Source organism: Oscarella lobularis, chromosome 17 (assembly GCF_947507565.1).
Source record: "Oscarella lobularis chromosome 17, ooOscLobu1.1, whole genome shotgun sequence".
Taxonomy (NCBI): domain Eukaryota; kingdom Metazoa; phylum Porifera; class Homoscleromorpha; order Homosclerophorida; family Oscarellidae; genus Oscarella; species Oscarella lobularis.
In genome coordinates, this window is record NC_089191.1 from 668,029 (window position 1) to 691,504 (window position 23,476).

Here is a 23,476-nt window from a genome sequence, read left to right on the forward strand (position 1 = left end):
GCTTTCCTTCTCATCCACACGTTGCAAGTTACATTACCGCCGTTTTTCTGGCAATTCCCTTTATCTTCGGATTTTTTTACTTGATCTATTGGCTGTGGAGAAAGCTGAGATCGTGTTACCACAAAGCAGTTCCAAAAAGAGACGATTCAGACGAGAACTCCAACTACCATAGCCCACAGTCTGGTGTTGAAAGCTTCGAGAACGACACGGAACTTACAGAATCGTCGTCACTCCATCCACCGTCAGGAGTAATCAATGTTCGGGGACGTCTTCGTACGAAAAATAGCTCCCTATCGCGAACGACGTCAGGTGGATCATACGACAATGACAATCTAATGGACGAACGAAGAGCTGGAATACGAGATTCTCTGCTTGAAACGGCAACAGAAATGTGAGCACTGTAATAACGTCTCAACTATATCGTGCAGCAAGTCAACTAACTATACATAGGCGCATGCATGCAACAAAAGTCAGTTTGGAGCCTTCTCTTTGCTTTGCCTTTCCTTTTCCCTTCGTATTGTGCTGATACGTTGATACTATACAGTAGATAGCAACATATTAGGATATGGTGGGAGCCCGCCCCACTGTGGTGAGTACTGTGGTGTGACTAGTGTTTTGACTAAAGCTAAGTGCTCAATTTAGGCTTCGTACCAGTTTTCTGTGGTGGAGACACTCGAGGTAGTCTTCTCTTTCGAATTGGCACTGTTTCTTCAGATCGATGCCCGCAGCTCCGCTGCATTTGCGTAAGCAAGCAAGTAAATCCTCCCAAAACGGAAAACAACGGCCTTTGCCGCCGTTTACACCGTATCCGGCTACCATTCGTACACGGCTTCCTACAAAGGGGCCCCCAGTTAAAAGAATGCCTGTATATGTGGCAGAATAAACAAGAAAAGACTCGTAGGCTTACAGAAAGACGAGCTCTTTCGAATACTAACTCGATGTTTTGGTTGTTTAGCGTGATGGATAATTGACGCGTGCGCATCGCGGTCCTCCTCTCGTCACATTGTCCATTCGAGGTACGATCCTTCTTTTTCGCTTCGATCCGACCTTTCGCGACGCGTCAAACGCTCCCAAACGCGCGCCTTCATCGCGTGGAATCGAACCGACGTCCCTATCTTCCTCTCTAGCCCTTCTAACCGAAATGGCGGCAGCGTCGGGCACGGTAAAAATCGTCAAGCCGCGCGGCGAAACGGCGGACGAATTCGAAAAGCAAATATCCCAAGTAAGACTCCCCGTGCAATCGTCCGAACTCGCGCTCACCGAACGGCTCGAACACAGGCGATTCTCGAACTGGAATCGAGCACCGATCTCAAAGCGCAGCTACGAGAACTCTTCATAACGGGAGCAAAGGTAGAAAACAGACGATCCGACTCGCCTCCACTCAACCGATCTCTCGTTTCTCCGAAAGGAATACGACTTTCACGGCAAAAAGGCGATCGTCGTATTCGTTCCCGTTCCCCAGCTACGCGCCTTTCAACGCATCCAGGCACGTAGTAGTCGAGACCTTTGCCTGCAGGCATTCGACGCTCGTCTCTCCCCGTAGGCGCGACTCGTTCGCGAGTTGGAGAAAAAGTTTAGCGGTCGCCACGTGCTCTTCATCGCCCAGCGAAGAATATTGAGAAAACCGACGCGAAAATCGCGAGAAAAACAACCGAGACCCCGAAGGCAAGGATATTAATTAATTAAAAATCTTTTTTTGGCTAATTTCTCTTTTAGTCGTACTTTGACAGCCGTTCACGATTCGATTCTCGAGGATCTCGTTTTTCCGTCCGAAATCGTTGGCAAGCGAACGCGCATTCGATTGGATGGATCGCGACTAATCAAGGTTCATTTGGATAAGAATCAGCAGACCAATCTAGAGCACAAGGTAGGGACGAAAAGCGACGGATAGAGAGGCTAGCCTATAAGCAAAAAAATTCCAACTGATGAATCTATTGATCTGTCAATCCAATGATACGATCGTGATTAATATATCCCTCTAAGAAGTTCTGAAACTTTAAAAATTAATAATTATTTCGAAGAAGTCTTTTGGGATCGTCTGAGTGATTTTTTTCTCGTTTTCTTTAGCTGGAAACTTTCTCGTCCGTGTATAAGAAGCTTACAGGGAAGGAAGTCACTTTTGAATTTCCTCTTTATGAACCTTGAGTGGTCGACTTTTTGGGGGTGTCAGCGTACATACTCGAGGTCATTTAAAATGGTCCTTGTAAGAAATATATAAAATTCGTCAAAAAAAGAGAACACGTGCTCGTCCACGTGTTGTAGCGAACACGTGAGGTCCTAGCTCTTGTAACATGTCGGAGTACAAAGGTAAGCTCGCTTTGAACTGTCGTCGTTGTTTACGCTAGTATTTCCGCTTGGAGAGTCCGCTTTTCGACAACAGTAGTCTTAGGCGAGGCTCCCTCCGGGGAATCTCACTTTCCTTTGCGCTCTAGTCAAGGTCAAGTGGGGCAAGGAGAAGTACGAAGGCGTCGATTTGGACGCGAACGAATCGCCTATACTTTTCAAGAACGTTTTGTTCTCGTTGACCGGCGTCAGCCCCGATCGCCAGAAAGTCATGATCAAAGGCCAGACGATCAAGGCAAGATAGAGAAGAGTAAACAAATAGAAAGGTAATGACGTTACCTAGGACGACGACTGGGGAAAAGTAAAGTTTGCCAACGTGAGCGGAAACCTCTTTGTACCCAAATATCTTTTATCTATTGATACTTTATATAGGGAATGACGTTTCTTATGATGGGAACTGTGGGAGAATTGCCCGTCGCTCCCAAGGAGAAAACCGTCTTTGTAGAGGATATGACTGAATCTGAATTGGCTACAGCGGCAAGAGAAAGATGACAATTGCATATCTTGGGTTTTCTCACTGTTCGTTTCTTCCAGATGGAAATGCCTGCCGGCTTGAAAAATCTTGGAAATACTTGCTACATGAACTCCACATTGCAATGTCTCAAATCAGTGTCCGAACTCAGGGAGGGTCTTGCCAAGTGAGAAAAGACATTTTGAGCCAAGGCAGTTTCTCATCAAGTTTTGTCTCAAGGTATACCGGGGATTGGGGTTCCTTGGTACCAAGCCAGTCAGCAGCTGCCGGTATGCGTACTCTCAATATTATTTTTATTTTTATAACTCATATTTTTTTGTTTTCAAGCGATGAGAGATCTCTTCCGGGACATGGATCGCTATCCTGAAGGATATCCGCCCGTTGTGATGCTCACTGTACAAACCAGGAAACGAAATTTTTTATTGGACCTTGTCCTTATTGTTAGGTGTGTAGATATTGCAGAAAATTTATCCGCACTATGCAGAAAAGGGAGAGAACGGGATCTTCAAGCAACAAGTGACGATTATCATTGATTGTTTAATTTTTAATTTAGTTCGGACGTAGGATGCCAATGAACTCTGGACTCAATTAGTTAGATTATTATCCGAAAGACTTCCCGGAAAGAAGGCAGAGGTAAGAGTTAGTTGTAACAGGTCAGTTCTCTCTTGACGTCATAAATTTCCTCAGGAGTCAGGAACTCCTGCTTCAGAGGATCTAGTACATCAGCACTTTGGTGAGGACAAGAAACGCGAGGGGTTTACATTATTTTTATGGAAGCTATTTCATAGGGATTGAAGTGTCGAGCACTGTGAAGTGCGGCGAGGCTCCCGATGAGGCAGAATCTGCGGAAAAGGAGAAGCTCTTTCAATTAGGCTGCTACATATCTCATGGCAAGAATTCCAACGATTCTTTTTTTTATTAACTTTACGCCTCCGTTTTTCTTCTGTAGAAGTGAAATATATGGAAACAGGAATCAAATCTGTATTCGTTATTTAGAATATAAATTTTTTTAGTATATTTCTCTTTTAGAGATTACGCGAGACTATTACCAAGTTATCACCGAGTCTCGGTCGCGACGTAGAATACATTAAAACGGTGAAAAATCAATTATTTCTATTTTCTGTTATTAACCGTCGTATTGCAGTCTCTCATTTCTCGCTTGCCAGCCTATCTCACGATTCAATTCGTTCGTTTCTTCTACAAAGAAAAAGAACAAGTCAATGCTAAGATACTGAAGGTCTATATATTATATAAGTCTCTCTTCTTCGTCGTACAGCGGAGGGGTTATATTTAGGACGTCAAATTTCCTCTAAAACTCGACGTCTTCGATCTGTGTGCACCGGAACTTCAGCACCGACTCGCCCCAGCCCGGAAACGTATAATCGAATACGAAGAAAAACAGGCCATGGAGGCAAAGGTGATAGGAAAGGAAGCGCAGGAAATAAGAAAACATCCTCATGCATAAGCAGATAGCAGCTGCGATGAAGGAAGCAACTAAAACGGAGACCCCTATGGAAACGGATCAACCTGAAGCGGAATACGAGCCGCATCATTTTGCTGATGGTAATGTGAGATAAAGGGGGGGCCCCCCTCGGTCAAAAAAATGATCTTTCGATATGCTAGATGTGGGATCTAGTAATAGTGGACTGTACGAATTACACGCCGTCTTGACGCACAAGGGTCGCTCCTCGTCGTCCGGTCACTACGTCGCTTGGGTTCGAAAATCCGGACGTAAGGCGGACACCCAAGAGGCGTCTAAACATCCTCGCAAATCTATTCTTGTTTTGTGCAAACAAAAAAAGCGTATTGGCTGATGTTCGATGACGATAACGTGTCGGCGGTGCACGAAGAAGACGTGTTGAAACTCTCAGGAGGAGGTGGGTTAGGGGGGGAAAGGAGATATGGAGTTCCTATGAGAAGCGTTTCCCCGCGCAGGCGATTGGCACACGGCCTATGTATTGCTCTACGCGCCGCGCCGCGTGCCGAAGAGAGGCGACGACGCTTAGTAGGATCGCTATTCTATGATACAAGGTGGGTGCATGATTTGGTGAAGGAAAAACGAACAGAAAAACTCCTCTACTCTAGTCTCAATAATAATAATAATAATATAAGCCGTCAATGGTTTGGGAGACGTCGAGTCCGTTTCTCTATTCGTTGTCGACGACCTGTTCGTTTTCCAGTTCCTCGAGATCTCTTCGCACTTCGTCGATTTTGAGGAATACCTCCTCGCGTACTTGATCTTCTGCGTCTTCGAACTCTTCGTCATCTAGGTTGACCGCCGCCTCTTTGGCTGTTTTCAATTCGTCAAGAAAACCGTCGAGCTTTTTTCGCTCTTGCACTACCCTTTGCATATCCTCGTCAATGATGTGGGAGATGACGTTCGAAGCCATATTCTCAAGCTCGTTGACGCTTCGTTTTGATATCGATATCTCGCCTGGAAGATCAGCTGGTTCCTCTGGCGAAATAACTGGCTCATCTGGCGGAAGAGCTGGCTCTTCTGACGGACGAACTGGCTCATCTGGTGAAGTCTCAGTAACTGCAAAGACAACGAAAGTGAAATGATATCTAAAAGATAAGCGAAATCCTTACTTTCTTCATTATCGATGATAATGATGAAGTCCGAAGGTGTTGGAGTTGTTTTGGGAGGAGCAGTCGTTGCCTCAGGAGGAGCCGTCGTTTCCTCCGGAGGGGCCGTCGTTTCTTCAGGAGGGGCCGTTGTTTCTTCGGGAGGAGCGGTCGTTTCCTCCGGAGGGGCCGTTGTTTCTTCAGGAGGAGCCGTCGTTTCAGGAGGAGCGGTCGTTTCCTCCGGAGGGGCCGTCGTTTCTTCAGGAGGGGCCGTTGTTTCTTCAGGAGGAGCGGTCGTTTTCTCGGGAGGAGCGGTCGTTTCCTCCGGAGGGGCCGTCGTTTCTTCAGGAGGAGCCGTCGTTTCCTCGGGAGCGGGAGTCACTTCTGGTAATTCTGTTGTGGGCTCTAAGGTAAGCGAAGTTCCGCATTACTACCCTTTCCCCCCTATATCCTCTCGCATACCTTCACACGGAGGCAAATCGCATTCCTCGCTCCGCGTGTAGGGACATTCTCCATTCCAGTCCGAAGGCGGACATCCCCTACACCCATCTCTATTCACGCATTCGCGACTCAGCCATCGAATGGCTTTCTTCGGCGCGTGAACGTCGCCGGTTGAATTGCACGTCACAGACGAAATCACTTTCTTCCGACGCCACCACCAGCCTACATTTTTCTCGACGTAGCGACGCCCCGTGCAGATCTTCGCCACTTTCCACTCGCCTAAATTGTCTTCGATGCTCACGTTGAGAGCTACGGGGGCGAGAAACATTAGCATCGGCGTGCATGACGCATTCGCCTATGTTTACCAGGACATGGCCGAGTTTCCTCGCGGTGGCCTGGACACGTCCCGCCGCACTTTCTTCCCTTGCAAAACCGCCTCCACTCGGACTCGGAACCGGTCCCTTTCGTCCAGGGCTAGTGAGAAAGGCCCATGAACACCCGGCCTCGATCGCGGCGGGGTTTTACTCTAAAACCTTACCGTATCGCAATTGGTACACTGTCGAACCTGCCTCCACTCGCTCCAAGTGCCGTCGACTGGTAAAGAAATCGGCGTTAGGGAACAGCGCTTGTAATTGCTTATAGACTCTCTCTGTTTATTTACCCTTAGTGCACCGCCGTCTCCGTCTACCGTAACGTCGTCTCGACTCCGCCGTCACGATGACGCTGAAAAGAATGAGAAGGCAGAACCACTTCATAGAGGACTTCTAGACGAAATGATCGCGATGCGCTGCGCCCGCCGCTTCAAAAGAATATCGAAACGGAATCGATATGCCGCTCTTATATAGGATCAAGTCGGAGACATCGCCGCCTAATTCGAAAAATAAACGCCGGCAATGAGAATGTTTATACGCGGATACAAGGGTCAATTGCATTAAAAGCACATATGCAAATTATCTAATCATTAGAATCTTTTTTCATGTTGAATGCCGTCGCCATGTCCGAGAGCATTCGCTCGAGTCGGCGTCGAATTCGCTTCTGATCTTCGGCGCAACAGCCCATCAGCATCAATTGGAACCGGTCGTCGACGGCGCCGCGTGCTTCGTCCGGCAGTGTCGCATTATAAAGGGCGGTCACGCCCTCGTAGATGCCTGGGAACACGAAAATTAAATTAGGGGAAGTAGCGCGCACTGGGAATCTACGCCTACGACGCGCGCGACCTTGGAAGTCGTCGGCGTCTCTCGCCGTTATTTCCTCGATTCTCTTCTCGACGACATTCAGAGCCGCTTCTTGGGCGTCGTTTCGCGGCGTTTCGACGTTCACTTCCACGGCGAGACATCGCTGAACGAGATTCTCGGCGGTGAGATGAATTTCTTCTCGTTCGACGTCCGATCCGACGAAAGAGGCGTGTTTGACAGCATCCTGGACTTCGCATAGACGTCGCGTAATCTCCCGTCGTTCGTCGGCGACCTGCGTCGCCTGATCGCGCATCGTTTGAACGCGCCGTTCGACGTCGTCGAGCAAAGCGACGAGTCGATCCGACTGCGAGCCGTGCAACGACAAAACCCTAGCGGGAGGGCCTCGCTTCATTAGGGCGCACAAACGTGAACGCGGCCAATGACCCGTATTAATTTTGTCATCGTGCGTCATCACGATAGGCTAGGAGAGCGTTTCTTTCTATAGCTGACCCATGGAACATTCTTTGATTTGTTTATAAGCATGAGTACAGGTGTCCTATCCTCCAATTAGACAACGAAGGCGTCTTAGAATAGATGGTGGGGTTTATCATAATCGATTCCTGAATTGAACGTTGATTTGAATGAAAGTGAACCGGAGATTGCTTTGGCCTTACAAAATCTCTTTTTTAAAAATATTTACTCCGCCCTCTGTTTCAATGTGGAGGCCAAGTGAGTGGAAGCTCACGTTAATCTAATTGTCAGATTTAAATAACGTCGAATCTGAGCACTATCCGCTGTCTTTACGTCTTGGGACATTTCTACTAAATATATATGCGCGCAGACTTAACGTTTGGAAAAGAATGGATTCAAAGTCAGACGAACGATTGACCACTAAAAAAAAGACGCGCGATTGTCGCTGCTTACTTTTTTCAGGATACGAATTCCCCGCCTATCTATGATCTAACTCTCGCCCAAATGGAACAGGTAAGTAGTCGGCACGTGGTTTGACTTCTTATACAGAGGACATGTTTTCTCGTCCTTTCCCCGAACCCCGAACCAACCCCAACAGTCGCACGTGAGATAGCATCTTGCGAAATCGTTCGATTCGAGACAACGTGCTGAATCTCCTCCCCAAATGACACTGAAAACGAACCCAATGAGGTAATGCAAGCACGAAACGTGTCCTCATTCATTGGGGTCCCTTCGAAGCACGTGGCTATAAACCAATGTCTTTCTAAGACGCTCTGATTCGTCTCTATGGATGTTGATAATCTCTTTCGCCGTCTTGAAAGCCGTCGCAGGGAATCCGATAGGACCGTCGTCTACGGAATTCTCCTATGGGCGATACGTTTTTGGAGAAAATTTTGCTTACCTACCGTCAAATATTTCGTGCTCATACGAAAATGATCACGAATGCCCGCTTCCGATGAAGTGCGAAGCGCCTAGTTGCGTGTGTTGCAAGGAGTCGGCGAGTGCTACGAGGAACGAGACGCTTCTTTGCGACTTACGCTCAATTCATGACGGCATTTCAAAGTGCGCTGCAATAGAGAACTGCGACGACACACCTCGTGGTCTCGCTATCAAGGCGGACAGAGCCTGCTTAGAGAATGAGACCTGCCGTATTGAGCGACTGTGGAATAAAAACGACGATTGGAAAAGAGTGAAACTTCGCTGCGCGCCGAAAAACCTCATCCCCCCGAACACCACAACTGCTCCTCTATCGCCGGAAACGCCAGAGCCTCTTCCATGGGTTACCATTTGGGTATCTGTAGGAATCTCGGTTGGTATTGTCATATCAGTCATAATATTGATTTGGAGATTGTTGTCCTTGCGGCGGCGGCGGCGGCGGCGGCGGTGGCGACGGCGTTTAGTCGAAAACATACAGGCAAACCTACATCCTAAACCCGTTCCATCACTCGATCAAAACGCCACGCAATTGAAGCGATTACCCCTTTCGCAATCAGCACTTGGCGGACTTTGTCAACAGAAGAAGTCTAAATTACAGAATGCCTGTCGTGCCATTAGAGACTGCAACAGAAACGGAGGACTAAGACGTGACTGGAAAGAAATTGCTGAGGACGATTTGAAATATCCCCGGAATGAAATACTCTCAGTAGACAATGATAAGTCTATCAACCCGTTTGAGGTGATTGTCTTTGACTATTTGAGCCGAAGACCAAGGAATCGAGCGGTGGAAGCCGTCATGCATCTACGCAATTCGGTGCAGACGAGATTCGAAGCAGATGAAGAAGGAAATTGCATTTTTCCGCTGACCGAAGTGATTCGCGAAATCGATCCTACGTTGAATCTAGCAATGAATGGGCAAGGTAAGATTATACATATCCAAGTAGCCCCCAATGCAAGCAGATATTGTGTAGTAGTACAAAATGGAAATGGAGTGTACAGAACTGACAGCGTGGACGGCAGCGTGGACGGCAGCCCTCGTCCAAGTCGTTCTCCTAGCCTGCGTTCGGAGCGCAACCCTCATTCAAGCCCAAGTTCTCTCAGCTCGAGTTCATCTCAAGTCTGGGAAACACCTGTATAGATTAAGCTGCAAGCTGCAAGCTGCTGTACATAGAAAGCCAGCGCTGAAACAATATTTTATGGACTAAAAAAAGGCGGGACTGTTTTTTGACCGGGACTTCGCCGACCTGACCTCTAACGTCATTCCCTCCTCGCTCGGACGGCTCGTTGGCTGCGTCTCTCCTTGGTCGTCGCTCTCCATACGGTGAGTGGCGAATGCGTAGTTTATAACACCTGCACACCTCGCGTGCTCGCCTTCCTAAACGAGTTGCCGTTTCGATACGCAAACCGCGCGGGTGTTAGCGGCCGCACGTCGCCGCTGGCGCGACGCGCTCGTTGCAGCACGTGCCTCGATATTCGCCGACCGCAATCGCGGATAGGGCGAAATAAACGCGCGAAACCCTTCTGTACGTAAAAGGTTTACGCCCATGATGCGGCTGACCTTACGAACTCGAATTATTTCGCAAGAGGACGACGACCTTTGTGGGAGGGGGAATACCCTTACTCGAGGTTATCTCTATGGGTGACGCCTACACAATTTTAGATGAAGTCGGTATTTGTTTGCGTTGCCGCTTGGTTGATTCTGAACGATGCAGCCGAAGTTGGGAAACAATATCGTCGACCTTCGCGAAATCCCTGCGATTATAGTGACGAGCAAAATATGACGACGCAGTGCGCCATCTATGAAAAGTGTGACTGGTCTAAGAAAGCGTGCACGTGCTGCAAAAAAATAAGAATAGATGATAAAATGTACTGCGATGTCAACAGTTGGCGTGGGGATTTCGGTTGCAGTCCGTATCAATACACGGCGTTTAGTATGTGCAGGAAAAGGGTCATACCCTCGCTTGTGCCGATACGGACTCCTGGCAGCTGTCAGAATGGAGGGACTTGCGTTCCTGACTTGGAAAAGTCTGGCCGAGTGTTTCGATTAAAATGCGTTTGTCCTCCCGGCTATCAAGGAAAACGGTGCAAAACTACCGTTGCTCCTTCGGCTGATGTCGTGTCCGTCACTCCTTCAGATCTTGTGACGCCTCTGAAAACGACGGGGATTACGATAGAAGAGACGTTAGGACCAAGTGAAACAGGCGTTCCCAGTTCTCAAAGCTTTACACGTCTTCCAGGCTCCATGAGTCTTCCAGGCTCCACAAGTCTTCCAGGCTCCCCAAGTCCTCCAGGCTCCACGAGTTCCCAAGGCTCATCAAGTCCTCGAGGCTCTACAACTTCCCAAGGCTCTACAGGTCCTCAGAGCTTCACAAGTCCTCAAGGCTCTACAAGTCCTCAAGCCCCCATAAGTCCTCCTCAAGGCTCCACAAGTCCTCAAGGCTCCACAAGTTCTCAAGGCTCCACAAGTTCTCAAGGCTCAAGTTATGGAGCTCCTCGACATCCTCTTAGCACCGTTCCTTCAGGTGGCGTGGATTTGGAGTCAGAAGGCAGCGAAGGGAAAAAGCTGTACACCGGTTTACCAATTGGACTAGTCATGGTTGTCGTTGGCATTGTAGTCTGTCTGGGGATTTGGTGGCGTCGTAAGTCTAAGTCGGCGCAACCGCAAAGACAAGGCAAGGTGCATCACTTTGAATGATATTTGAAATAATTCTTTTTGTTTAGAAACGTTTGAGACGGGCGTGGACAACAACGAGAATAGCATACAGAGCAATAGTAGCGGTGAAGCTACACATGCGATTCCTGTACCCCACGATGAGATTGTGAACCTTGATCTAATGAAAACATCGCCTTCTCCCACTGCCTCATTCACCAGTGAAGATTACCGGCCGAAGCCTGCGCCAATTGTCGGTCTGGAAGATGAAATCAAAAAGCCCCTCAAAGAGGCTCCAACCGCTCTAACTACACGTAGGAATGAGGTTGAACGGTGGACTCTCTATGATTCAATTGCTGATCGAAACACGCTAACCGAGTTCTGTCTCGTTCTCAACGCTCGAGCGACGTGGAAGGACATTGTGAGCGATTGGGGGTTTAATGACGTAGTGAAAATCAACAATTTTGAGCTTTCTGCTCATAAGAGAGGATTTGACGCTGCCAAACAGTTTCTCAAAGCCTACCGCTACTCTTGCCACCGTGCAAGGAAGCTGTTTGGATATGTGCGTGGAAAACTGGTTGAAAAAGACGAAGATCATCTCGTTCAAGCGTTGGATAAAGTTAGAGTCTGGCAGGAGGAAAAAGGCTCTAACAGCTTTGATCCATTATCACCACAAATTGACTTTGTGTCAGTTACCATCAAAGAGCTATTGAGAGATAAAACAGAGACAACTTTTTAGTCAATAGGACCATCAATTCACACAGGCGACGACTAACGTACTACAGTATAGGTGTGGTGGTTACAATATTTTTTATTCGCGCACAAGTTAATAATGTAGCAGTTTGTTTTCCCGACTGCGCATGTGCTTGCCTTTACGCCTCGCACGTGGCACAGGAACTCGAATCTCTTCGCCTTCGCGTTCGTATCGCCCGCCAGCGTCACCGAAAAAGGCTCCACGAATGGCGACGACGTCGAGCGACGCCGCAACGGCTCGCCCGGCCTCGTCCCTACTACGCAAAAACGATCGTCGAAAAGTCGCCGTCACAAGCGTCACCGCGAGCGGACGCTTTTACGTGCTACTCGACACCGACGACGCATTCGCCGTCTCCGGCCTTCCGAAGCGCATATTCGCATCGATCGAAGCCGCCTCGTCGACGACGCCAGCGCCGCCGACAAAAGGAGACGTCTGCGCGGCGTTCTACGCCGAAACAAAGGAGTGGTATCGCGCCCGCGTCGTCGACGCCCGCCCCGCCGACGATCGTTTCGACGTCTTCTTCGTCGATTACGGCAACGCGGAGACGGTGCGAGCGCGCGACGTTCGCCCGCTCGACGAGCGTCTGCGTCGCGATATCGGCTTTCAAGCCGTGCAATGCGCGCTTATCGACTACGAGCCTCGGCGCGATCGACTCGCCGATTTTCGAGCCGCGTTGCAAGATAAGGAATTCGACGTTTTGGTTTATGACGTCAGAAATTTGGGCGATGACGTCGTCGTCGTCGACGTGAAATTGTCCGACGATGCTCTTGTAAAGGAATTGATACGTCGCGGCGTTTTGCAGCGAAAGCCGAAGGAGGGCTCGCTGTCGCCCGGGGCAACGTACGACGACGCTTACGTCTCAAGTGTCGTCAATCCGGGAAATTTCTGGATTCAATTTGATGCTGACAGACTGACGTCGATGTCGAATGACGTACAGCGTTTGGGAAAGACGGACATGATTGGCGACGTTTTTCCGGGGCTCTACTGCTGCGCTAAATATTCGCTCGACAGCGCCTGGTATAGAGCTCGAGTCCTTTCAGTCAAAGAATCCAAAGCTGATGTCATATTTATTGACTTTGGTAACACGGAGACGGTTTCAATAGGAGAAATTCGTTCGATGAAGGAGATCCTGTACGACACTCCGGCTCTTGCTTCGAAATGCAGTCTGACTGACATTGAGACGTTTACATCCAATTCTAAATCCGTCTTTGAATCGCTTATCTTGGATATTCCACTTCGATGCAAGTGCATTCGTATCCATGACGATGACGAAGCGGAAGTTGCTCTCATCGCACCTGGGGGCATCGACGTCGCCGACGCTCTCGTGGATAAAAAGGTCGCCACGCCTCGTAAACAAGTCGGTTACCAAGGCGACATAACCGCGGAACTCGAACTGAATAAAGTCTATCCTCTCCTCATCGCTTACACTGAAAATCCTCTGAGTTTTTGGTGCCAACTCGCCGCGAATTCGTCTCGCATCGAAACCCTGTCAAGCGAACTCGAAGCCTACTACGGAACGGGAAAAGGAAAACCGGCGTCGATTTGTCGCGCGCGTCCCTGCGTCGCTCAATTCTCCGACGACGGCGCGTGGTATCGCGCTCGAATCGAATCGACGCAGCCACTTCGCGTACGCTACGTCGACTATGGCAACGCGGAAGTCGTTCCAAATCCGGAGCGTTGCGTGAGAGAAATCGAAGCGAAATTTCTCGCTCTACCAGCGCAGGCGTTTCGCTGCAGTCTCAGCGGCGACGACTCGTTAAAATCGAAGACAAAAGAATTCGAAAAATTAGTAACCGGAAATGACGTCACAGGAAAAATTCTCCGGAAATCGCCTGGAAAAGTCGTCACCGATCTCGTCGTCGTCGGCGGCGGTCAAGGCTCCGTCGCCGCGGCGCTTGCCGGCGGCGAAATCAACGACCCGAATTTGCCGAAAGACGACTACACGACCGTCGAAGTTGTCGCCATGACAAAAGATTGGTTCTGGTGCCGCATTGTCGACCCTAACTCTAATGACGAAGTGACACAACTCGGCGAACAATTGAGTCGCTATTGCCGTTCGCCCGACGCCGTCGCGCTGCCGATGCCGCCGCGCGTCGGCGCGACGTGCGCCGCCCAGTTCAGCGAAGACGACGAGTGGTATCGCGCGCGCGTCGAGTCGATACTTCTGAATCAGCGCTTTCGCGTGCGTTTTCTCGATTTCGGAAACTCGGAGGCGACGACCGGCGACAAATTAAAATCGCTGCCGTCGGACTTCTGTCGTCTTCCGGCGCAGTCGATCAAGTGCCGATTAGCTCAGTTTCCGGACGGTTTTCTAGACGACGCCGACATGAAGAAGTTCGAGGAAATAGTCTTGGATAAAGAAGTGCACGCGGCGCTGGTGACGCGGAGCAGCGACGGCGTTCATCTTCTCACCCTAATCGACACGTCGACATCCACGGATGTTGACATCGGAAAAGAAGTGAGTCGACGTCGTCTCGTGACGGAAATTGCAGACGCTCCCATTAGCGTCGGTGCGACCGTTCGAGTTTTCGTTGTGACGGCGAATTCGACGAATGAAATCTGGTGTCAAGTGACGGACGAGAGTTTTGCTGGACTAATGACGGACATAGCGGACTGCTACGCGTCGTCTTCCGCACTGGCGGAAACGAAATTGGATAGAGTTGCCAATGGGACGATTTGCTGTGCGAAATTCTCGGCTGATGATAGCTGGTATCGAGCCGAGGTGATTGGATCGGAGAGCGACGGCGGCGTTAACGTTCGCTACGTTGATTTCGGCAATACGGAAGTCGTTCGACGTGAAAACGTCCGCGCTTTGAAACGACGCTTCGCCGAGAAACCTCGCTCGGCTTTCTGCGCCGAATTGGTCGGCGCGAAGGAATCGAAGAACGTGAACTTGAATGAACTAGTTCGAAACAAGGATATGACGTGTACGGTGACGGCGATGAGAGGAAAGAAACCGGCGGTCATTCTCGTCGATCCGACGACGGGAAAAAGTCTCGTTGACGAATTGGAATCGATTCGAAGAAAAAACGCTCCGCCGTCTCAGCCGCCGCAACCGCCGTCTCAGCCGCCGCAACCGCCGCAACCGCCAGCGCCGTCAATGACACCTGCTTATAAAGTCAATCCGTTTAAGATAGGTGACGTAATTTCGATTACGATTACCTACGTTGAATCGTCGGGCGATTTTTGGATTCAGAGGAGTTCCAAGAACGTTGCTCAACTTCAGGAACACGTGCAGTTGTTCTACAAAAAGCTGACCGATCCGCGAGCCAACATCACCGCGCCGGAAGTCGACACGCCGGTCTGCGCGAAATCCGCCGCGGACGATACGTGGTATCGTGGGATCATCGTCGGAGCGAGCGGAAACGAAGCGGAGATATTTTACGTGGACTACGGGAACAAAGAGACTTTGCAATTGAATCGACTCCGAAAACTGCACAAGGATTATAAAGCGTTACCAGCGTGCGTTCTACATTGTCGACTCGCCGGATTATCGACGGGAGCGTGGACGGATTCGGACGCCGAAGCCTTTGATGCGATCGCTGCCGATTACAACTACGAATTCAAAGCCGAGTGCAAAGCGTACGTCCGGGAAAGAAATCAATACGCCGTAGACTTGACGACGGTCGTTGGGAACGTGAATTTTAAGGCCGAATGGGAGAGACGGCGCAAGAGTGCGTCCGGACCGTCGACAAGGCGCGAGGTTCCCGTGAGAACGACGGCGGCGACCTCGACGGAAAATTTGAAAATTTCAATGGCAACTCCGACGTGGAAGGCGGATGCGACTGAACTCATCTGCGTGGTCGGCGTTTTGCGCGTCAACCACATGTGGTGCCAATTTGTCAGGTCAACGGAATCGTTGCGCGCGCTCAGCGACGCGATAGCGCGCCACTGCGAAACGACGTTGACGTCCTTGCCGCTGGCGTCTCTCAAAGAGGGCGCGTTCTGCTTGTCGCGCTACGCCGACGGCTGCTTCTATCGCGCGAGAATCAGGTCCGTCGATCGATCGACGAACAAAGTGACCGTACACTACGTCGACTTCGGTAACACGCAGGAGACGAACGCTGACGAATTGCGACCGATAACGCCGGACTTTTGCCGACTTCCGGCGACCGCGTTCGTGTGCAAACTGAGCGGAGTCGAACCAATCGACGGCAAGGAGTGGAGCAAGGAGGCGTCGGCCTACCTAGAGCGAATCACAATCGGAAAGAAATTATATGCGCGACGGGTAACGTCATTCGGCACGGGCATTGCCGTCGAATTAATCGACTCGTCATCGGGATCGAGCGTTTCGATTGCCGCCGAGTTGACCAAGGAAAAGCACGCGAAAATCGCTCGTCGCTCCGACGGATCTTCGACGACGGGCGTCGCTCCGGCCTACGTGCTTTCGGGACAGAATCATGACGTCATGGTGACGTACGTCGAGTCGCCGACGCGCTTCTTTTGCAAATTCTCGCGCGACGATCGCGATTTTGGACGAGTCGTCGCCGAGATGCGTCGACAGTGCGACGGAGGTCGTCCGTTTCCCGATCCTCGTCCCGGCAACGGCTGTTGCGCGCGCTACTCCGCCGACGGAAAATGGTATCGAGCGGAAATACGAGCAATCGAAAGCGACGGCACGGCGGAAGTTCAGTTCATCGACTACGGCAACGTCGACGTCGTTCCCGTCTCCGATTTGCGCGAAATGAGCGCCGGCGTTCGCGAAGTGCGCGCTCAGTGTCTCGAAGCGACGCTCGACGTCGCCAAGCCGATTTTCACGCCGGACGAAATTGACAAATTCGCCGACGCCGTTCTCAATCAAAAGTTTTCCTGTCGAGTCATGTATCGCGACGGCGAAGGCAAAGTGACTGTTCAACTATTGGACATGGAAAGTGGGAAAAATATCGCCGATCGGCTTGGAATCAAGCCGAGCTCCGCGCCGTCGCGAGCGGCACCCGGCGTCGCGTCGGCGCGTCTCTCGTATCGTCGTCTAGACTACGCCGTCGATACGCGACTTCGCGTCGCCGTGACGGCATGTGACGCCGACGGAGAATTCTGGGCGCAGGCGGTGACGGCGGCGGACGAAATCGAGACGCTTATGGAAGAAGTGCGCGACGTCTATTCTCAATTGGACGCTCGTCAGGAATCATTGACGGGCGACGTCGGCGTCGGCTGCCCGTGTTGCGCCACGTTTTCCGTCGACGGGGCGTGGTATCGCGCGGAGGTCATTGCCGTTCTCGGCGACGGCGTCGTCACAGTGAGATTTATCGACTACGGAAACGTTGAGGACGTCGCCGTGGCGACACTCAAGGCACTACGACCGAGATTTATTCGCGTTCCGGCTCAGGCGGCGCTTTTCCACGTCATTGACGCAACGCCGCTGGGTGAAGATTTCCGCGCGGCCGTCGTGGACCAAGAAATCGACGTCGTCCTCAAAAAAGTTCGTCGCGCGGGAGAATTCGACGTTGCCGTCGACGTCGCCACGGAATCGTCGCCGACTCCGTTAAAAGACGTCGACGTCAACGTCGGATCGAGTGTCGAAGTCTGCGTCGCCGTCGCAGCGAACGATCCCGGCGACGTCTGGCTTCAGCTGACGTCAAAACTTGATGATTTGGAGAAACTCGCCACTGAAATGAATGATACCGAATCGCCGGCTCTTTCGTCGTTTCGTGTCGGCGAACTGTGCTGCGCGAAGTATTCCGTCGATGGGAGTTGGTATCGTGCCGTTGTCATCGACGTCAAAGGCACTGATGTCGAAATCCGCTTCGTCGACTTTGGCAACAGGGAGATCGTCGCTGCGACTGATATACGACTTCTTGAAGAGAGATTTCGTCACTTTTCGCCGCAGGCATTTCGATGTGTCGTCATCGCCGGAGCCGAGTGCTTGGTCTACGGCGAACACGTTCTCTGCAAGGTGGTATCCAAAAAAGAAGCCGGTTTTGAAGTGGAATTGAGCAAAGCAATAGAACACGCGTCGCTGCCGAAATCTGGAACTTTTCGAGCATACGTGACTCACGTGGCTCGTCCTGGTGAAGTGTTCGTTCAAGTCCTGTCGCGCGACGTTGACGAATTGAACCTACTTATGGAGGAAATGGCGGAGAAGTACACCGCGCTCGCCGAGTCGGATTCGGCAATGCAATCGGCGCAGATCGGTAGCGTCTGCTGCGCGCAATATTCCGAAGACCGTAGCTGGTATCGGGGGGAGATAACGAACGTGACGGACGCCGGAGCAAGCGTTCTATTCATCGACTACGGCAACGAGGAGTTCGTCGACTGGTCGAAGGTGAAGGAATTGACGGGGGGCAAGGCGACGACGTTGCCGGCGCAGGCAATACGTTGCCAATTGATCGGCGAATGGAATAGCGATTATTTCGATTCGATCGTGAACGATCAGGAAGCGGTGACGTTTCGCGTCGTCGACGACGGAAAAATCGAGCTCCATCCGACGTTCGACCCGACCGCCGTCGCCGTCGGCGACACGACGAAAGTCTACTTGTCGTACTTGGAACATCCGGATTCGTTCTATTGTCAGCCGGTCGCCACAGCCGACGATCTCGTGTCGCTCATGAGGGACTTGGGTTCGTACGTCGACGACGCCGCGCCGCTCGCCACACCTGTCGTCGGCGCGAGCTGCTGCGCGCAGTATCCCGACGACGGCGGCTGGTATCGCGCCGAAGTGATCGGGCTCGTCGGGCGCGACGACGTGACGGTTCGCTACGTCGATTACGGAAATTCCGAAACGGTTTCCGCGCGATTGGTGCGCTGTCTCGACGCGAGATTTTTCTCGCTTCCCGCGCAGGCGATTCGTTGTTGTCTCGCTGACGTCGTTTCGTTGACGGAGGACGGTGCTTGGTCCGAGGCGGCGGAGGCGGCGTTCGAGGAGGCGACGACCGATCGGACGTTGAAGATCGAAGTGGCGGCGAAGCATCCGGGGAACGTGTACGTTGTTAGAGTTTTCGACGTCGACGCTGGGATAAACGTCGGAGACAAACTCGTCGCGGAAGGCGGCGCTATTCCGGAGAAGGCTAAGCTGGAGGAACATAAAAGTGAAGAAGGTAAATGATAGATTATATCCAAAATCAGTTGATATCATTAATTCTCTTTGTCCTTTAGCCAAAGAAAGCGATGTGAACGAGGACGAGAAGAACGCTGCTGCGCCTGAGAGCGACGTGAACGAAGCGGCGGAGGACGAGCTGGAGGAACATAAAAGTGAAGATGGTAAATGATAGATTATATTCAAAATCAGTTGATATCATTAATTCCTTTAGCCAAAGAAAGCGACGTGAAGGGGAAGAACGCTGCTGCGCCAGAGAGCGACGTGAATGAAGCGGCGAAGGACGAGAAAAACGCCGCGCCTGAGAGCGACGTGAACGAAGCGGCGGAGGACGAGCAAAACGCAGCACCAGAGAGTGCCGTCACACCGACGCTCGATGAAAGAGCCTCCGACAGCGGCGGCGGCGAAGAAGAAAGCTCGGCGCAGTCACAGGCTGTTGTATCGAGTCTCATTGAATCGGTCGTTGAAACGGCGTTGGACGAAACGGAAAAGGAGGTCCTGCAAAGCGTGCAACGTCTCGTCGATTCGGTTGTCGACGCCGCGCTAGTCGAGCTCATGGACAACGACTACAGCGACCTCGTTGAAATCAAGATGACGACCGTCGAGGACGGCGGACATTTTTGGGCTCAAATCGAATCAACGACGACGATGTCGTATCAAACGTTGACGGAAGATATGAAAGAGGAATACGGCGACGTGCCGGAAGACGAAACGGCGCCGGAGAAAGAGATTCGCGTCGGCGACGTTTACGCCGTTGCTAAGGTAAGCGACGGGGCGTGGCATCGCGGACGAGTCGACGCGCTGACGACGGAATCGTGCGACGTGTTCTACGTCGACACGGGAGTTCGAGAATCAACCGTTTCGCGAGCGTCGATACGTCGATTGAGCGAGAAATTAGCAGGCGTTGGTTACCTAGCAACGCGCTGCGTTCTGAGAGGGATAGAACCGGTTGGAGAGGGAAATGAATGGGCTCCCGAGGCGAAAGCGTTTTTAGAGGAAATCCTTAGCGTTACCGTAGCTTACGGTCGTTTGTCGTCGCCGGACGGCGATGGCACGGTGCCCATTGACGTTTTCTTGGAGGCGGATCGCGTGAAAGGGTTTCAGCTGTCTAGTGGGCATTTGCCGTTGGTCAGTCGTCTCGTGCTGCCGACCGCCGACGGGTGCGATACGCCGTCGGAGTTTGAGTCGATTCGATGCGAGGTGGGTTCGATGCACGAGGCCCAGGAAGTTGCGAATCTGCTAGGAGCGAGTGGAGACGTTGGGGGCGGCGTCGATCTCACCGTTAATGAGGATGAGACTTCGACTGAGTTTGATAGAGAGAGTCCCCCAGATGTGGCAAATGTTAGTGCCACGAGTTTGGGGCGAGATGATTTGCGTTTCATTTCTGTCGGCAGTTTGATGGTCGAAAAGAGGTATGCCAAATGGAAATCTAGTTAGAAGTGTCCGGACTTATTATATTTTGATTTTCTTTTCTTTGTTGGGTAATTTTCTTGGTGTAGTTTTGCTGTTTTTCCTGATAACGTTAGCCTATGAACCAAGCAAGTGGTACACTCGCTGAACAGGTGCCTGATTTTTTCGTTGTGTTTAGCAATAATAAATCTGATGTTGGTTACTCATAACTATTGTCTAAACTCGTAGATACACGTGATTTCACTGCATAGGTGAAAACCAGCCGCAGAACAGCGATAGTAGAATTGAACGAGAAGCAGTTTATGTAGTCTAATGGTATCACCATTAATTAAACTGCCGACAGAAACAAATGCAAATCACTCGCGGCACTATACACTAGCATTTGCCGGAGACTCTCTCTATCAAAACTCAGTCGAAGTCCTTTTCAATAAATCTGATGTTGGCATAACTATTGTCTGATTTACATGAAGTTTCAACATGTGACTCGTACACGTGATTCCACTGCACAGGCGCACACCAGCCGCAGATTTAGCGTGAGAAAAGATGGCGGCGACAAAAGTTGTAGCGAACGGCACGACGACGTCGAACGGATCGACGAGCTCGCCGTCGCGCGATCCCGATGCAATCAAGCTCTTCGTTGGCCAAGTGCCGCGCCACTTCAGCGAAGGCGACCTGCGTCCGATTTTCGAGGAGTACGGCCCGATTTTCGAGATATCGATCCTACGCGATCGGCCGCTTGGACAGTCGAAAGGTTAGCAACGCTTTACTGACGCCCCGCCACCGCGAAACGTCGTTCCCGCACGCCCAAAGCCGAAGAATCGTGACGTCACCGACGCCATCTTCGATTCTTTTTGCAGGGTGCGCGTTTCTAACGTACTCGTCGCGTCAGAGCGCGCTGAAAGCGCAAAAAGAACTCCACGACAAGAAAACGCTTCAAGGGGTAAGCGCAAATCGATCGGCGATAGGCGTTATCGAACGATTTTCTTCCTCGTTCCCCCAGATGGGGCACCCGCTCCAAGTGAAGCCGGCGGACACGCAGAAAAAAGGCAAGAATCGCACCTTTCGCGCGACCATTTATTTATTTGAATATTTATTCGTAGAAGAGGCAAAGTTGTTCGTCGGAATGATCCCCAAGGCGACGTCATTCACCGAAGAGGATTTGATGAAGACTTTTCGGCCTTTCGGAATCGTCGTCTCGTGCACCATACTGCGTACGCCCGATGGAACGAGCAAAGGTATCGCGAAAAAAAAAAAACAAAGGGGAGGGGGAGGGACTTTTTTAATTAATTAATTCGTTTTTTTCAGGGTGCGCTTTTTTATCTTTTGGTAAGCAGGCGGACGCGCTCGCTGCCATAACCGAAGTGCACAATAGCCGAACAATGGAAGTCCGTACACAGCCAATCGATCAATAAATAAAAATTTGATTATTGACTTTGTAGGGTTGCAGTGCGCCGATTGTCGTCAAGTTCGCCGATTCGGAGAAGGAGAGAATGATGAAACGAACGCAGCAACAGCAGCAGCAACAGCAACAACAACAACAGCAGCCGCCCTTCTCCAACGGTTCCATGCAGTTTCCCGTCTTCCCCGGATTCAATCCAGCCCACGCTCTCCTCCACCAAGCAAGTGAGGAGACTCATATACATGGAATAATGTATACAGATGATTTTTTTTTTTTCCTATTAGGTTTGCTTGTCGCCGCGCAGGGTCTCCAATCCGGCGGTCCTCCGCCTCCCCAGCAGCATCCCATCCCCGCTCTTCCGCCGCCTCAAACCCAGTCGCCCCAAACGCAGTCTCATTACCATCAAGCCCAGCAGGCGGGCATGGGTAATCCGGCGACGGGGATGCCGAGTATGGGCATGGGCGGTTTTCCGCAACCGGGAATGGATATGGTCAGTCCGGGAATGTCCGGAATGAACGGACAGGGTCTGCCGCCCATGTCTCCGGAAATGATGAGTCAGGCTTATCAATATGCATGTGAGTATTTATTTTAAAAGAGGGGAGGGGAGGGGGAATGACGATTTCTCTCTATAGATCTTCAAGGATCTTTTAATCCGTACTTTCATCCACAGCAAACGCAAGCGCCAGCCACTTTTCTACGAGCTCCACAGAGAGAGGGTAAATGTTTCTATTTGATTACTTAATTTTTTATGATTTTTTTTCTTGCCTTAGGTCCTGATGGATCTAATTTATTTATTTATCACCTTCCCCAGGATATGGACGATCTCGGTCTTCTCCAGACGTTCAGTCGCTTTGGCAACGTGATCAGTTGCAAAGTCTTTATTGACAAACACACGAACATGAGCAAATGTTTCGGTGAGAGAAGAAAAATTATAGATAAATTTCAATTTTTTAACTATGAAATTCTTCCCTCCTCAGGTTTTGTAAGCTATGATAACGTAGAATCAGCTGCCCACGCAATCCAAGCGATGAACGGTTTTCAAATTGGCCAAAAACGGCTCAAAGTTCAATTGAAGCGTCCCAAGGACAAGCCATACTAAGGTAGTACTCTCAGGTCAAGTAAGCATAGCGGTTTTTTCGTGAGGGATTAGCCTTTGCTCCCCCCGCTCCCCATAGAGAGAGGGCCTATCCGTGGACGAGTTTGTGCGTGTTGTATGTGTATGTGTGCGTATATGTGTCATTTTCATGCATTCATTGTAATTCGTTTTATCGTGGGTTGTCTTCTCGGCGTTTCCGTCTTCTCATCTGTGCGTCCGTCCGTGCGTTCGTTTCGTGCGTGGTGATCGTGGTGATCGTCTGTGTGTCCAAGGTAGGCCTAGTCAGTTAGAGGGGGATGCCACTTCATAGGTAAGCGTGTGAGGAAGTATCTCTTCATAGGCGAAAGCCATAGGATATGGGTACTTTTAGCTTTTTTAGAGAAGGTGGGGATTTCGCACCGCTGGCTACGGGAAGAACTTTATAGTCAGTAAGATTTATACGTATTTTTTTTCTTTTATGCGCGATGTATTTGTGCAACCTAATTTCTAGCAACAAAAACGACTTGGTCTCATCTACATGCAGTGCAGTGTAGAATGGTATACGGGGACTGGAGCTATCTTTTTGGTCCGAAGACGCGCGTTAACGATTGCGTTGCATTTTGAAAGTTTCGCCGCTTTCGGACGTTTTGCTGGTCAGGGAACAATCGCTGCAGTCACTTCGACGACGGAATGAAATGACTCAAACGATTGGAGTAGTCAAGATCGCCTCTTAGCGAGCAACGGGATACGGC

General features: G+C 50.7%; 7 protein-coding genes across 9 annotated transcripts; 5 read left to right on the forward strand and 2 right to left on the reverse strand.

The window, feature by feature from the left end:
• The first annotated feature begins 986 nt into the window (after window positions 1–986).
• Window positions 987–2,238, forward strand: LOC136197481 (small ribosomal subunit protein eS7-like). The gene is made up of 7 exons (XM_065987255.1): window positions 987–1,016; window positions 1,128–1,222; window positions 1,279–1,350; window positions 1,409–1,486; window positions 1,544–1,665; window positions 1,717–1,867; window positions 2,068–2,238. Exons 2-7 carry the CDS (start codon window positions 1,142–1,144, stop codon window positions 2,143–2,145), a joined length of 582 nt encoding a protein of 193 aa, XP_065843327.1. The 5' UTR covers window positions 987–1,016; window positions 1,128–1,141; the 3' UTR covers window positions 2,146–2,238.
• Window positions 2,239–2,262: 24 nt separating this feature from the next.
• LOC136197201 (ubiquitin carboxyl-terminal hydrolase 14-like) lies at window positions 2,263–6,805 on the forward strand. Its single transcript, XM_065986918.1, is given in 20 exon segments — window positions 2,263–2,307; window positions 2,433–2,578; window positions 2,627–2,659; window positions 2,716–2,820; window positions 2,878–2,981; window positions 3,035–3,084; window positions 3,143–3,210; window positions 3,269–3,331; window positions 3,380–3,548; window positions 3,604–3,705; window positions 3,765–3,796; window positions 3,845–3,910; window positions 3,960–4,052; window positions 4,110–4,232; window positions 4,285–4,378; window positions 4,439–4,546; window positions 4,618–4,692; window positions 4,751–5,790; window positions 5,884–6,418; window positions 6,489–6,805. Coding segments are annotated over 18 exon segments (1,518 nt in total). The 5' UTR covers window positions 2,263–2,291; the 3' UTR covers window positions 4,822–5,790; window positions 5,884–6,418; window positions 6,489–6,805.
• LOC136197206 (uncharacterized) lies at window positions 4,817–6,623 on the reverse strand. Its single transcript, XM_065986926.1, has 6 exons — window positions 6,483–6,623; window positions 6,360–6,415; window positions 6,187–6,295; window positions 5,843–6,130; window positions 5,405–5,785; window positions 4,817–5,351 (listed from the first exon to the last, which is right to left on the reverse strand). Exons 1-6 carry the CDS (start codon window positions 6,574–6,576, stop codon window positions 4,963–4,965), a joined length of 1,317 nt encoding a protein of 438 aa, XP_065842998.1. The 5' UTR covers window positions 6,577–6,623; the 3' UTR covers window positions 4,817–4,962.
• LOC136197213 (BAG family molecular chaperone regulator 2-like) lies at window positions 6,694–7,961 on the reverse strand. Its single transcript, XM_065986934.1, has 4 exons — window positions 7,921–7,961; window positions 7,671–7,747; window positions 7,039–7,616; window positions 6,694–6,969 (listed from the first exon to the last, which is right to left on the reverse strand). Exons 3-4 carry the CDS (start codon window positions 7,466–7,468, stop codon window positions 6,776–6,778), a joined length of 624 nt encoding a protein of 207 aa, XP_065843006.1. The 5' UTR covers window positions 7,469–7,616; window positions 7,671–7,747; window positions 7,921–7,961; the 3' UTR covers window positions 6,694–6,775.
• On the forward strand, window positions 7,743–11,908 carry LOC136197200 (mucin-17-like). 2 transcript variants are annotated; one of them, XM_065986916.1, is made up of 7 exons: window positions 7,743–7,867; window positions 7,930–7,980; window positions 8,066–8,157; window positions 8,236–9,323; window positions 9,375–9,724; window positions 10,064–11,075; window positions 11,125–11,908. In XM_065986916.1, exons 6-7 carry the CDS (start codon window positions 10,064–10,066, stop codon window positions 11,790–11,792), a joined length of 1,680 nt encoding a protein of 559 aa, XP_065842988.1. In that variant the 5' UTR covers window positions 7,743–7,867; window positions 7,930–7,980; window positions 8,066–8,157; window positions 8,236–9,323; window positions 9,375–9,724; the 3' UTR covers window positions 11,793–11,908. The 2 variants fall into 2 exon arrangements, with proteins under 2 accessions (XP_065842988.1, XP_065842989.1); XM_065986917.1 differs by having other exon boundaries at window positions 7,930–8,157; window positions 9,378–9,724.
• Window positions 11,909–11,913: 5 nt separating this feature from the next.
• LOC136197198 (maternal protein tudor-like) lies at window positions 11,914–20,459 on the forward strand. Its single transcript, XM_065986914.1, has 3 exons — window positions 11,914–18,841; window positions 18,900–19,004; window positions 19,055–20,459. Exons 1-3 carry the CDS (start codon window positions 11,914–11,916, stop codon window positions 20,275–20,277), a joined length of 8,256 nt encoding a protein of 2,751 aa, XP_065842986.1. The 3' UTR covers window positions 20,278–20,459.
• A 307-nt stretch (window positions 20,460–20,766) lies between these two features.
• On the forward strand, window positions 20,767–23,261 carry LOC136197204 (CUGBP Elav-like family member 3). 2 transcript variants are annotated; one of them, XM_065986922.1, is made up of 10 exons: window positions 20,767–21,001; window positions 21,108–21,190; window positions 21,251–21,296; window positions 21,351–21,485; window positions 21,556–21,635; window positions 21,690–21,873; window positions 21,934–22,224; window positions 22,282–22,365; window positions 22,420–22,563; window positions 22,627–23,261. In XM_065986922.1, exons 1-10 carry the CDS (start codon window positions 20,794–20,796, stop codon window positions 22,746–22,748), a joined length of 1,377 nt encoding a protein of 458 aa, XP_065842994.1. In that variant the 5' UTR covers window positions 20,767–20,793; the 3' UTR covers window positions 22,749–23,261. The 2 variants fall into 2 exon arrangements, with proteins under 2 accessions (XP_065842994.1, XP_065842993.1); XM_065986921.1 differs by having other exon boundaries at window positions 21,251–21,485.
• Window positions 23,262–23,476: the final 215 nt, after the last annotated feature.